Source organism: Sarcophilus harrisii, chromosome X (genome assembly GCF_902635505.1).
Source record: "Sarcophilus harrisii chromosome X, mSarHar1.11, whole genome shotgun sequence".
Classification (NCBI taxonomy): Eukaryota; Metazoa; Chordata; class Mammalia; order Dasyuromorphia; family Dasyuridae; genus Sarcophilus; species Sarcophilus harrisii.
The window spans coordinates 73,023,781-73,036,190 of record NC_045432.1 but is presented as its reverse complement, the minus strand read 5'-3'; the positions used below and the strand labels follow the sequence as shown (position 1 = coordinate 73,036,190).

The window sequence follows — 12,410 nt, the reverse complement described above, 5'->3', positions numbered from 1 at the left end:
GGTGGATTCCTTTCTAATTATTATTAGTAGCCCTTGCTAAGCCTGCGTTTATCTGTATGTCTGGCTGTGATCATCTGAAAAGGGCCAGGAGCTGTGAGGGAAGAGCAGACAGAGGAAGCCACATCCACATACTGTGAACCAAAGGGCCGGTCAGTGAGGGCAGTATTGTACAAGCACGATGGCCAATTTAGGGGGGCATTGGGGAACCACTTGCTTATAGAGACACTGGGTTTATTGATTTCTGGGCTTCTGCCTCATGGTGGGCAGGGAGGAAGCCGCCTCATCCCGATCACTTTGCAGTAAGTAGAAACTTAAATTGGAATGCATGGAGAAAAGGGCTTTAAAGAGAGGCCCAGCTGATGTGTGATTCCACTTTTCAGAAACTTACTCAAGTCTACCGAACCCTGCACGGAGCTTACACCAAAATTCTGGAGGTCATGCACACAAGGAAAAGGCTTTTAGGCACCTTCTTCAGAGTGGCCTTTTATGGACAAGTAAGTGGCCACTGGTTGGCACCGTGGGGGCTCAGCTGCATCATTTAGTAGGCTTACTCAAGTATGTTTTTCAGTGTGAATGGATGTGGCTTTTGCAGCGAAAAATCCCTCAGTCATTTATTTGCTTCTCACTGATTCTTCCTAAGGTGATGCCATTTAATATAATGTGACATAATATATGATAGAACCTGACATTATTTTAGAGCAGGGGTCCTCAAACTGCGGGTCAGATGCAGCAGCTGAGGACCATGATCCTCCTCCCCCAGGGCTATGAAGTTTCTTTATTTAAAGGCTCACAAAACAAAGGCTTTGTTTTTACTGTAGTCCGGTCCTCCAACACTCTGAAGGACAGTGAACTGGCCCCCTGTTTTAGAGGGTGGGAGCTGCCTCTAAGAAGAGCAGCTCCCCTACCCTTGTTGGCCCTTTACTTTTGGCTGCAGCCCTCAGGGGGTGGTTTCCTGGGGCTGTCTCCTTAGGATGCTGTCCCCACTCCATCTGCCAGGTGCTCCCCTGGTTGCTGGGGAATAGAAGAGCATCACAGATGGATTCAGCTCCTGGGCGAGGTTTGGCTGCCAGCCTATCTGGCACAAGTACCCATGGGTAGGAAGTGTACCTTTTACTTCTGCCCTTCTGTGATTGATGTAGCAATCCCCTTACCGCTGCTTTCCCTGGGGTAGAAAGGGGTTTTGCAACACTGGCTTAGCCTTGGCCCTGAACTTGTCTCACTTACATCACATGTCTTTTACTCTTTTTCCAATTAATCCAAATTGTGTTTTTAACAACTAGTTTAAATCCAATATGCCTGTGGCCCTTCTGCAGCTCTTCTCTATTTTAACTTTGAAACAGACTTTCTTTGAAGAAGAAGATGGGAAGGAATACATCTACAAGGAACCAAAGCTCACAGGCCTCTCAGAGATCTCCTTGAGACTCGTTAAACTTTACGGGGAGAAATTCGGTACCGACAACGTCAAAATAATTCAAGATTCAGACAAGGTAATGGGTGTCCTGGGTATGTGGGGAAAGACTTCCTGTGTCCCTCTTGCAGTGGTGGAGCAGCATTCTGCCTCCTTCCCCTCCCCCCCATGCACAGATAAAGCCAAATAGAAGGTGAGCCACTTCTTGTCTCTACGTGGAACAGTCACCTCGGTAACTGAATACAGAACCAAATTGTCACTTACCGAGTGTATCAAGGGAAAAGGAATTGATTGTATTGACATCTTCATGACTCAGGCCCTATTTCTAGCCTGTCTGTAAGCACACAGATGAACAGTCTGCTGTTTGTCCCAACCAATAATCCTATTCGTGAGGGTAAACAAGCAACAGTCGAAGAGCAAAAGTTCTCCCGTGACCGATTGTGCTTTCTGTGGCCTAAGAGTGTTTGTATTTATCTCAGATCCTCCACCAACTGAAAGCAAAACATTGTCAATTTACTCGAGCATCCACAACTCTGTCCTTCTCCAAATACTGCACGGGGACGGGATCCCCTGCACACAATCCATCTTGTATCAGCTTTCTACAGCTGTTAACAGCCAATTGCTGGCAAATATACATTAAGCACCTGCTGTGTACAAAGAACACTGGGCTAGGCTCAAGGGAAGACTCCCAATATTTTAAATTCGATGTCCACCCCGAGACCTTGCATTTATGTTACAGGATAGGGGTCCTCAAACTACTGCCTGCAGGCCAGATGTGGCAGCTGAGGACAATTCTCCCCCTCACCCAGGGCTATGAAGTTTCTTTATTTTAAAGGCCCACAAAACAAAGTTTTTGTTTTTACTATAGTCCAGCCCTGCAACAGTCTGAGGGACAGTGAACTGGCCCCCTATTTTAAAAGTTTGAGGGCCCCTGGGATAATGACATGATTAGAAGCTCTTTATAAAACTCCCCTGGACTTGAAATCTTGAGTAATGTAGGGTGTGGGGATATTTGTTAAATATGTTAATGTTGGAATCTGAGGACGCTGGCAAGGATATGACACTTTTACTGGAGGTTCTGGGACCACCAGAACTACCTCCTGTGGCTAGCCTGCAGCAGGCCCGGTTTTCACTATTTTCCAGAAAGATTCTGGATGGTTTCTAGTACAACCATAAGGTAAGTTATCCACATGTAGGAGCAGTTCAAGGACTTTGGGAAGACTGGTGTCTAGTCAATTTTGTCACAGAAAGCCAGCACAAGACTAGCTCCTCTGTGCCTCTCCATCCTAAACTAAAAGAGACGGGGCAGTCTGGGTACCCACCAAAACATGGCTCATAGCCGGGAACAGCCTATGTTCTTCCCAAGGCGACTGCAGCGCTGGCAGGCCTAGCATGAGAAATGACTTACAAAGCATCAACTGCTAAGAGCAGGGACCCACTAGGAAGGACTCTGCATCAGCAGCTCCTTCCACAGGAGGGAATTCTGGCACATAGTACTAATCCAACCCCCCCCCCCCATCACATTTGGGCTGCTGGGCTTGCTTTCACTGGGAGAGTTTAAGAAAGCTTTTCTCAAGTAAGAGCTCTAGGTGGTGAGGGAAGGGTTTGGAGCTGAGCCCCCGAGTCCAGGGTGGTGTCCAGCCCGTGGGGCGCTGAGCCCCCACCGTGGTCTCAGAAGGGGGATGATAGTGTGGAATGCACACTCAGGTGAGCTTTACCCTGACTTGAACCACATCTTAAAGGAAACTATGAGGGGATGTAGGAATTACCTAAGTCCCTTAGGATTTCTCGGGCTTTCTACATCAGTCTCCTGTATGTGCCTCAGCCCCTGCTCCAGAATTCTAGCTTTGGTTTCTATAGGGCTTGGCCTGAAGCACTGGCAGCTTCTTCTATGTGTAGCATGTTCCCTAAGTTCTCCCTCCTATTAGGAGCAGGAACAGAACCCAGCACAGAACTGTAGTTACACAGGCACCTTGGGCCCAGTTCATCAGTTCTCCACACTTTGGGGCTCTGGTCAGACTTGGTACTCACTGGTTCCCGGGTGTGAAAGGACCATAATCGGTTTCTAGCTACAATCATAATTTGAAAATTAGAAAGAAGAAAAATGAAGAGAATTGCCCCAAGTCTGCTTAATCTAGACCTGGTGGGGCACCTGCAAACATAGCTGTATGCTACCCACCTCCTGCCAGACAGAGGATGGACTCAGGAGGGAGGGAGGGCCCCCGCCCATGCAGCAATGTCTTGGGCTTGACCATACACATGGGGGGGATGGGAAGTAGAGGGAGACAAAATGTGGACCCGAAGATGAAACTGAACGTCAAGAAAATAACTGTAGTATTTTTTCAGTGCTCCAGCCCTCAGGATTCAAACGTCTTAAAAGCATAAAGCCAGTGTTTAGCCATGGTGCAACGATTACCACATCAAAATCAAACTATCGCCTTGCTGAGAGGAGCAGCCAAGTTAGGGATGATGGGAAAGGGTGGGAAAGCTAATAATAGACTTCGGCTGCAGATCCAAGAGAACAGAACCCCATTTTTGGAAAAAGCCAGTGTCCCCTGAAGATCCAGCCTCCACAGGGTAGAGCAGGCTCTGAGGGGCTTCGGACCTAGTTTGGAGCATTTGAATTCCTTCATGCTGTTGGGGCCAGAATGAGTCAGCCCAGTTCAGTATATGGAGGGAGGGAAAGTCCGACCTGCGCCACCTTTTGGTTTGAACTCATTTATCATCTTACAGGTCAACATCAAAGACCTCGACCCCAAGTATGCCCATATCCAAGTCACTTACGTGAAGCCCTATTTTGAAGACAAAGAGCTCTCAGAAAGGAAGACGGAGTTTGAAAAAAATCATAACATCAACAGATTTGTTTTTGAGGCTCCCTATACTCTATCTGGCAAAAAGCAAGGCTCTGTGCAGGAGCAGTGCAAACGGCGGACCATTCTGACCAGTAAGTGCCATCCCCGTCCCGCCTGGGCTCCCCCAGAGGCCTGGCTCTGTGCTGCACTGAATGCTAAGGGGGCCAACTCCTAGACAGGTTAGGGGCGAGGGAGTGGAGCCTTTTTTTTGCTTTACTATCTCAGGAGTATTTTTTCATAATAGTCAAACTAATTTCATGTTTTGATAGCATCAAACTCGTTCCCGTACGTTAAGAAGAGGATCCCTATCAATTACGAACAGCAAATTAACTTAAAACCCATCGATGTCGCCACTGATGAAATAAAAGACAAAACTGCCGAACTGCAAAAACTCTGTTCTGCTGCCGACGTGGACATGATTCAGCTCCAGCTGAAATTGCAGGGCTGTGTCTCGGTCCAGGTAAGGCCTAAGGGATGTTAGGGACAGTCTCCGTGTGCCGGGGGGAGGGGGGCGCAGAGCCAGCCTTCATCCTTTCCGTTACCTTTTTGGCACTTGATGGTGGCTGAGTGATTTGCCACAAAGGCCCACGGCTGGAGCCCAGAACACTAACTCACAACCAAGTACCCCAGGTTGAAGAACAAAGCCAGCCCCCCTCCCCCCCCCCACCGGCAGCCTCTTCGGGCTCTGGCTTCCCATTCCTTGGGTGGCGCTGTGAGTGGACACTGTGGGGGCCTGGGGTTAGGAATAGTCATCCCTTCTGATTCAAACTGACCTCAGATGCTGCTGCCCTAGCTCTGTGACCCGCTTACCTCAATTTCCTCATCTGGAAAACAAGCCAGAGAAGGAAATGACCAATCACTTGAGAGTCTCTCCCAAGAAAATCCCAAATAAGGGCACGGTGAATCGGACACGAGTGAACGTTGATTTCAAAGTTTCTTGCTCCTAAGAAGAAAAGGAGAAAGGTTTTTGAATTTCAAGTTACTCTCATTTCAGTTAGAAGTAGAAGAAATGGAGAGCAGTGGCTTGTGGGGCACCTGGTCCTATACAGCACCATTTTGGTGGGCTCAGAGGATCTCCCAGATCCTTGCAGGGGTCCTCCGAGTCAAAAACCTTTTTGTTATAAGAGGACAGGGTTTGAATTCCTAGTAGGGCAAATGGAAAGCTCTTGGGGAGTCAGCCCCCTAACTCCAGCCATGTCATTTATCTCCCCATGCAACCATAGGTGAACGCCGGCCCTTTGGCCTACGCCCGGGCTTTCTTGTGCGACAGTCAGGCTGGCAAGTATCCCGCCAAGAAAGTGAACGAGCTCAAAGATATGTTCAGGTGAGTGACTGTGCTGCCCCATTTGATAGGCCCTGGTCACCCCCCCACATCTCTCTCCTTCAAGGATAAAGGTTCCCCACTACTTCTCGGGAGTAGCCCAGCTGCCTGTTGTCCAGTAATCCAGTACCCAGAGCTGCAGCCGGTGACCCTAAAGGTGTCTGAGCCCTCTGTTGTTAGAACTCCTCTGCTGATTTCAAAGCCAAGTGCTTTGCAAACTCTCACGAGGGAGAGCATATGAAGCTGCTCTCACTGTGCATTCCACATGGGGGAAAGGAGGGCGGCCCTCCCTCTCTCCAAGAGTTAGCCATGGAAAACTTCCTGGCTGGTCTTCCCTCATCATTCCCTGTTAGACACAGCCTCGCCCCCTCAGTTAAGAGTATTTGTGCAAAGCCCACATCTGGTGCTTTGGGGGGACTCCCGAAGCACTTCCCTACCTGCTTCCTTTCCATGCTCTAATCCTAAAGCTGGCTTGGTCATCTGAGGAAATGTACCCCTGAAAAAAAAAAAAACAGATGACACTCGATGCCATCATAGTCCATTTGGCTCTTTAGAGAACCCAGCTTCTGCTGGCGGGTACCAGACTTGATATTTAAGTACCAGGACACAGTGGGAAGGGATGCACGCGTGCAGCAGAGCCACCCGAGGCCCCTTTGTCCCGGTCGCTACACGAGGCGCAGCCGGTCGGCTCTGCCAAGACTTTGGCCCGACCCGAATGGCTCCCGAATGGTAGGCAAAGGGGCTAGAAGCCTGACAGATGTGGGTTCCTTGAATACACTGGGGGAGTCTGGTGCTCTGGGGATACACAGAGGGAGCAGGCTAGCTACATGAGGCTTGAGGCAGCTGGACTAAGGTCTTGGGGCTTTGAGTCACAAACAAGCCAGCCCTTCCAGCAGGGGCCACCTTAGGAGAGGACTAGCAAAGTCCTGACTCTGAAACCCCATGTTAGATTTGGCGCAACTCCCCTTTTCCTAGCCCATCCTCCTAGAGGGCCATCTCGTCCAGCAGCTGGACCTGAGAATCCCAAAGCTGTCTGGGATACCTTCTTAGCTCTGTGCTCCTCCACAAGCCATTCAACTTCCTGCAGTCTCAGTTTCCTCCTCTGTAAAATGGCATGATCCTATTATTGAATTTCTTGGTGGTTGTGAGGATCAGGTAAGAGAATATGTGGAAATTACTTTGCAAACTTTGAAGTGTGATGTGAACGTGAGCCCTGAACACCCTTTACACCACGTGAACTTCCTTATGGCCTAAAAAACCAAAAATCCAACGTCCCACCTTCCGGGGCCTGGCATTGCAGATCTTGCCCAGCATGGTCTTTCTCCCATCACCTAAGTACTCCCTGCCCCAAACTTTGCCTGGGGAGAACTCCCTGTTACTCTGTTAGTGAAATGTTGCATGATTGTGGGGCTTTTCCCCCACATGGGAGGGGGAGCTCTTACAGGCAAAGTCCAGCTTAGATTTTGAAGTAAATGAAGCCCGTCCCATCACCCAGGACTTCATGCATAAAACAGAGAAACCGACTGGCAGGCTCCTGGAGGATATGAACTTAGAGGCAGGTATGGGGCAGATCATTCAAAGGGGGAAGGTCAAGACCCTCGGTCCTTATACAAGAAGGTCCCAGACCCTTTTTTTGACCCAGACCTGTGATTTCATTGGCATAGACAGCTGGAGATTACCACACACACCACCTAGTAGGCACTTCATGAACACTAGTTAACTGATTGCGGGGATTAGCAACTGTTTTGCAGCTTGTTGCCTCAGAGTGGACTAGGCACGAGGAAAAGGCATCAGCCTAGTCTAGGGTCACACAGCCCATCGGAGGCAGAACCTGAATCCTTAGGTCCCTGTGCCCCTAAGACTGTCCGTCCCGGAAAAGGCCGGGGATAAACGAGATCTGTTCATGTTCATCCACAGGAAATTCATCCAAGCCTGCAGCATCGCTCTCGAACTCAACGAACGACTTATTAAAGAAGATCAAATCGAGTACCACGAAGGCCTCAAGTCCAATTTCCGAGACATGGTCAAAGAATTATCTGACATTATCCACGAGCAGGCAAGTATCACGATGCCCAAACTCTAGCGGTTCCGGGCTGTGGAAGCGGGCCTGGGTTTTCTGCCACCACTTGAAGCCAAGTCAGTTGAGTCTGTACGCAGAGCAAGTAGAAGTTTAGTTTTCTCCCCCCGGTCCCCGAGTTTGCCAAAATGTCACTGGACAATCTGATCCGAGTCAACCTTAGGCGGCGTGGGCTCAGCTTGGAGAAGACTCCGTGAGTCTTCCATGAGGATTCTGACTCTTGTCACTTCCTCCATTCCATCCCTTACTCTGTACTCACGTGGCTGCCACCTGGATCGAATAAGAGCCGAGTTACTCACCGGCCCACCCTCCCTCTCTTCTTTCCCTCCACAAATCATGGAAGTAACCTTCCTAAAGCACTGCTTTGATCTCAACAGAGACCTTCTCTACCATTTCACTGAACAAATGGAAGTCATTGATAGAAACACCCTCTTCCTCTGATCTCCTCTGTTACTTTGGTTTCTTAGGAAGAGGCTGGCCCTGCCTGTTACCAAGGCTACTCCTCCTTATGCACAGTATCTCCTCTCTCATCCCTCTTTAACAATTTTTTTTTTATTTTTGGCTGAGGCAATTGGGATCAAGTGACTTACCTAGGATCACACAGTCAGGAAGTGTTAAGTGTCTAAGACCAGCTTTGAACTCGGGTCCTCCCGACTTCAGGACTGGGGCTCTATCCACTGTGCTACCCAACTGCCCTTCTTTCACAAAGCTTTACTGGATCCTGACAATTGGCTGCCTCCCTACCCACCCACAGGTCTGCCCATATTGCCTCTTAAATGGCTAAACTCCTTGGGAAGGTCCTCTACAGCAGGCTGCCTCTATTTCCTTTCCATTCACTGTCATCTGAAATCCCTACCTCCCTCTGGTGTCTGATGTCACCATTCAGCCAAAAGTGCTCCTCTCTGCCACATCTCACTGTCTTTCCTTGATCCTGACCCTTCTTGACTGGTCATACTCTTCGGTAGTTTTGGAGGCACTGTGTTGCCCCCCTGGGGGGTGTTCCCCCCATCCCAGACCATGCTCACTAGTGGGGGGGGGCCTCCAAGCCCATACACTTTCAATGGTGATCTCTATTCAGCTATTGGATACTTTGAACTCTCCCGGACCTCTTCAACTAAACCTGTCCAAACCTGAGCCCCTTATCTTCCCTCCGCATCTTTCTTCTTCCCGTCCCCTTTCCGTGAGGGCAGCACCACTGGGCTCTACCTCCTCTTTCCCCTCCCTCATCCACTCAGTGGCCAAGTCTGAATGATTCTACCTTTGTGCCAGCTCCACATAAACACCCTCTCCTCTCCTGTGACTTTGTGCTGTGCTTCACCTAAAGGCTGGACTCCTGAAATAGCATGCTTGGTGGTCTCCTGCACCCTCCCCCATCCATAGTCCCGAAGGGTCTGACAGTAACATCACAGCCCACCTCCAGGTGCCACAACAGACAGATCTGTGTCCATCTCATTGACAGGATGTTCTGCCGATGAGCTCAATATACCAAGACGGCATCTGTTACAACGAATGAGTCTAAGTCTCAAAGAGTCAAATATAAAAAAATCAGTAAGTTGATGTGCAGACAGTTTCGAGGTTTCAGCTGCTTGCACAGAATGAGTCAACAGGGTGATGGTTTGTTTTTCATCCCCTCATCATCCCAGACTGTCTTATAAGGAACAACGAAAGAACCAGGGCTGTGCAGCCTGAAGAAAAGAGAATTTAGGTGGGGGCAGATTACGTCCATCCCATGGAAGATGATTTAGTTATTCTGCATAGCATCGAGCGGGGGAAGGGAGCAGAAGGGGGAAAACCAGTGGGACACCTTAGTTTTCCACATCTTCCCCACCCCACCCCCCCAAGGGCCAGCCTGGGAGCTTTCCCTGGAATTGCTATTTTAAGGGAAAATCCTTTTGGTAAGGGGCGAGAACAACAGAAATAGACATGATCCCATCCACGTGAAGTATTATAGAGTATGAATAGTCATTTGCATGCAGCTGCTGACCTACTCTTGAACCCATAATTATTCAAAATGAAAGCAAATTACTCAGTGGTGCTGAATTATTACAGGATCAAGAAAGAGAGTGTTTAAAACAAACCACGCTTGAGTGGACTTTTTTCCCTCCAAACAATGATTTTTCTTTCTGCAAATCTGCTGCCCTTCCCCCCATCTACCCTCGTCAACTCCTTCCCACTAAAGGTGGCGGCCCTGCCTGGTCAAAGGGACAATAGTTTGGGCCATGAATGTTTTCAGTTGAAAAGGAACCCAGGCCCTCTGAGCTCAGAGCATTTGGTCCCCGTGATTCTCTTGTTACCGTGTGGACGTACACAGGCTTGTGTGGACTTGTATTTTCTATGTACGTCGAGACAATGTATATATGTGAGAAACAAAATATTAGGTTTCTAGATAAGCTCCATGTGGCATTTCTATATAAACTAGTGCATATTTTTTATCCCCGATTTAGCTGTAGACACTAGCATTTACTGGTGCTCCAGGAGTTGTGAAGCAGCGTGCATTTCTTATCTCATTTGTTCCTCACACTGACTCAGAGAGGTGGGTCTTATTATGATGCCCACTTGACAGATAAAGAAACTGAGGCTAATGACTCACCTAGGGTCCCAAAGTTAATAAGGGCAACCTTCCTGCCTCCTGGTTGTGCATCCTCTCTCTCCCTTCCTGTGGAGCCCACCTCCACAAGAAGACCATCTGGATGAAATGACTCACAGACTGCTAAGTCCCGGGCTAGTGTTCTTTCTGTGAGGCCCCGTGGCCTCCTTTTAGTTAGAAATGCCTCCCAGAGGAAAACTCGGGGTACGTTGGAGCTACTGGAGCCGGCTGGCAGAGCTACCATTTCAGCCAGTATTTACGCCTCAGAAATAGGCCGAACTACGGCCCGGGACTTAACTTAGTGTCTTGTCAGTTGTCCTAGACCTAAGGAAGTGTTCATCATGAAGACTGGACTTAAAAGGGCAGATGCAGACGTTTCCCAGAGCGCTCCTAAATATGACTTCATCCCCCAGCCTCTTGCTGAGGTGAAGTCATGACTGGATTGGAAGGATCTTGGGACAGGAAGGGATCCTCCCCTGACCCTCCCTTCAGCCAGTACCCCCATATCACATTGAAATTTCAGAACTAAAATAGAACCAAGTGATCAGGGCCTGCTGGTAAGTAATGACTCAAATCAGAGAGGGGACCCATGTGGGGTTTGGAACCCCATTTCCTCAGAGTACAGAAACCCGGGCTGCCTTTCCTTCCCATGAGCCTGTGGGTTTGGAATTTTCCATATTTATCAAAGAAGTTCTATAGCCAATATTAATTTTCTGCATCGTCTGACAATAGCTTACGAAGGAAGTCTTCAAAAACTAGGCGTCAGGACTCTCTCTTCCCCTGGCTCTTTCCTTTAAAAGCTTCAAAAGGTTATTTCAAATCTAAGTTTCATGAACATTCAAACCCCGCCTTCCACAAAATAAGCAGGGTTTTCCACCCCCTCCTAGAGTTTGTTATATTAGCCAGTACAGTCTGAGCCTCATTCAGAGCATGCTCTGTAGAATTCGACCCAAAAGCACCCATGGGACAAATATCTAAGAGCCTCTGATGTCCCCGCCCGATACGGGCCACTTTCTATTGAATTTAAAACCAAACAAGTCATTTTCTTAATGAATAACCCATGTTTGTTTGTTTTTTTTTGTTTTTTTGTTTTTTTTACTGCGCTGCCTTTGCACCCCAGCTCTGAGGACGCGTGTGGGTAATGTTACACTTTGTCATTTTACCCGCTGTCGGTGATGACTTGAAACCGCCCGCTAGTTTGTGTTGTTTCCACAGTGGCTCCCTCCCGGCCCACCTAACGTTGGACTTCTTGCGTTGCAGATGTTTCAAGAAGACCCGATGCATTCTCCCTGGATGAACAACACTTTACACGTGTTCTGTGCGATCAGCGGGACGGCGGGGGACGGAGGATACGGCTCCCCGAGATACGCGGCAGAGGTATGAGGAGTGACGGACGCCAACGTGAAGCCAGACCGCCCTTTCCCGGGCATTCTTGGAACTGCGAGCGTGTTAGAGGAAAGGTTTGCTACCCGCCGAGTATTTCTTACCGCCGACGCCATCCAGCGGGGTGCTCACTTCTTTGCAGTATAGAAGAAATGTGGAAGTGCCTGGATAACGCACCGCTGCGCTCGTTTTGTATTTTTTTAGTTAAACCTGTGTACTAGAAAAGCAGCTCAAACGAATGAATTACATCTGCTCACCTATGACTCCGAATTGTAATGGTACCATGTAAAGTTGTACAATGGGATATAATAAAAGGCCAAAACGTTTGTACTTAAAGGAAGGAAAATGTTACTGTGCATCTCCCACCATCCCCGAGGCCTTGAGGAGGGGGTTACGAGGATTTTCTGAAGACAAATTTAAGAAAGAAAATGCTTCCAGATGGGGAGCTATTGGCGTTCTTAGCCAGGAGGCACACTCAGGCGGCTACAGGAGGGGGGTAGGAAACAAGAGGCTTTCGGTTCCTCGAGCTGCTCCGGGCACCGATGGAAAGAGCCGGGCCTTTCCCACCCAAAGAACCAGCATGTGTCCCCAGAGAGACAGAGAACATCAGAGGGAGAGAAAAAAGAGATAGAGAGACAGAGACAGACACACACAAAGAGAGGGGGAGCGAGAGAAGCAAAAAGATACAGAGACAGAAATAGAGAGGAAACAGGGAAGCAAAGAGATAGAGACAGAGACACATACCAACACAGAGAAAGAGACAGAAACAAAGAGAAACAGGG

At 48.8% G+C, this 12,410-nt stretch overlaps 1 protein-coding gene across 4 annotated transcripts in view; it reads left to right on the top strand.

Moving 5' to 3' along the window:
• The window catches only part of DOCK11 (dedicator of cytokinesis 11), a 177,476-nt gene extending 165,512 nt beyond the window's left edge, over nt 1–11,964 (top strand). For 3 of the 4 annotated variants that reach the window (XM_031944634.1, XM_031944635.1, XM_031944633.1), the window contains 7 exons: nt 381–494; nt 1,341–1,487; nt 4,142–4,352; nt 4,530–4,720; nt 5,484–5,584; nt 7,499–7,637; nt 11,506–11,964. In XM_031944634.1, the coding sequence (XP_031800494.1) occupies nt 381–494; nt 1,341–1,487; nt 4,142–4,352; nt 4,530–4,720; nt 5,484–5,584; nt 7,499–7,637; nt 11,506–11,628 (1,026 nt within the window). In that variant the 3' untranslated portion in view covers nt 11,629–11,964. Of the gene's footprint in view, nt 1–380; nt 495–1,340; nt 1,488–4,141; nt 4,353–4,529; nt 4,721–5,483; nt 5,585–7,498; nt 7,638–11,365; nt 11,384–11,505 lie in introns of all 4 variants that reach the window. The other variant, XM_031944636.1, reaches the window with a different exon arrangement.
• The last annotated feature ends 446 nt before the right edge of the window (nt 11,965–12,410 follow it).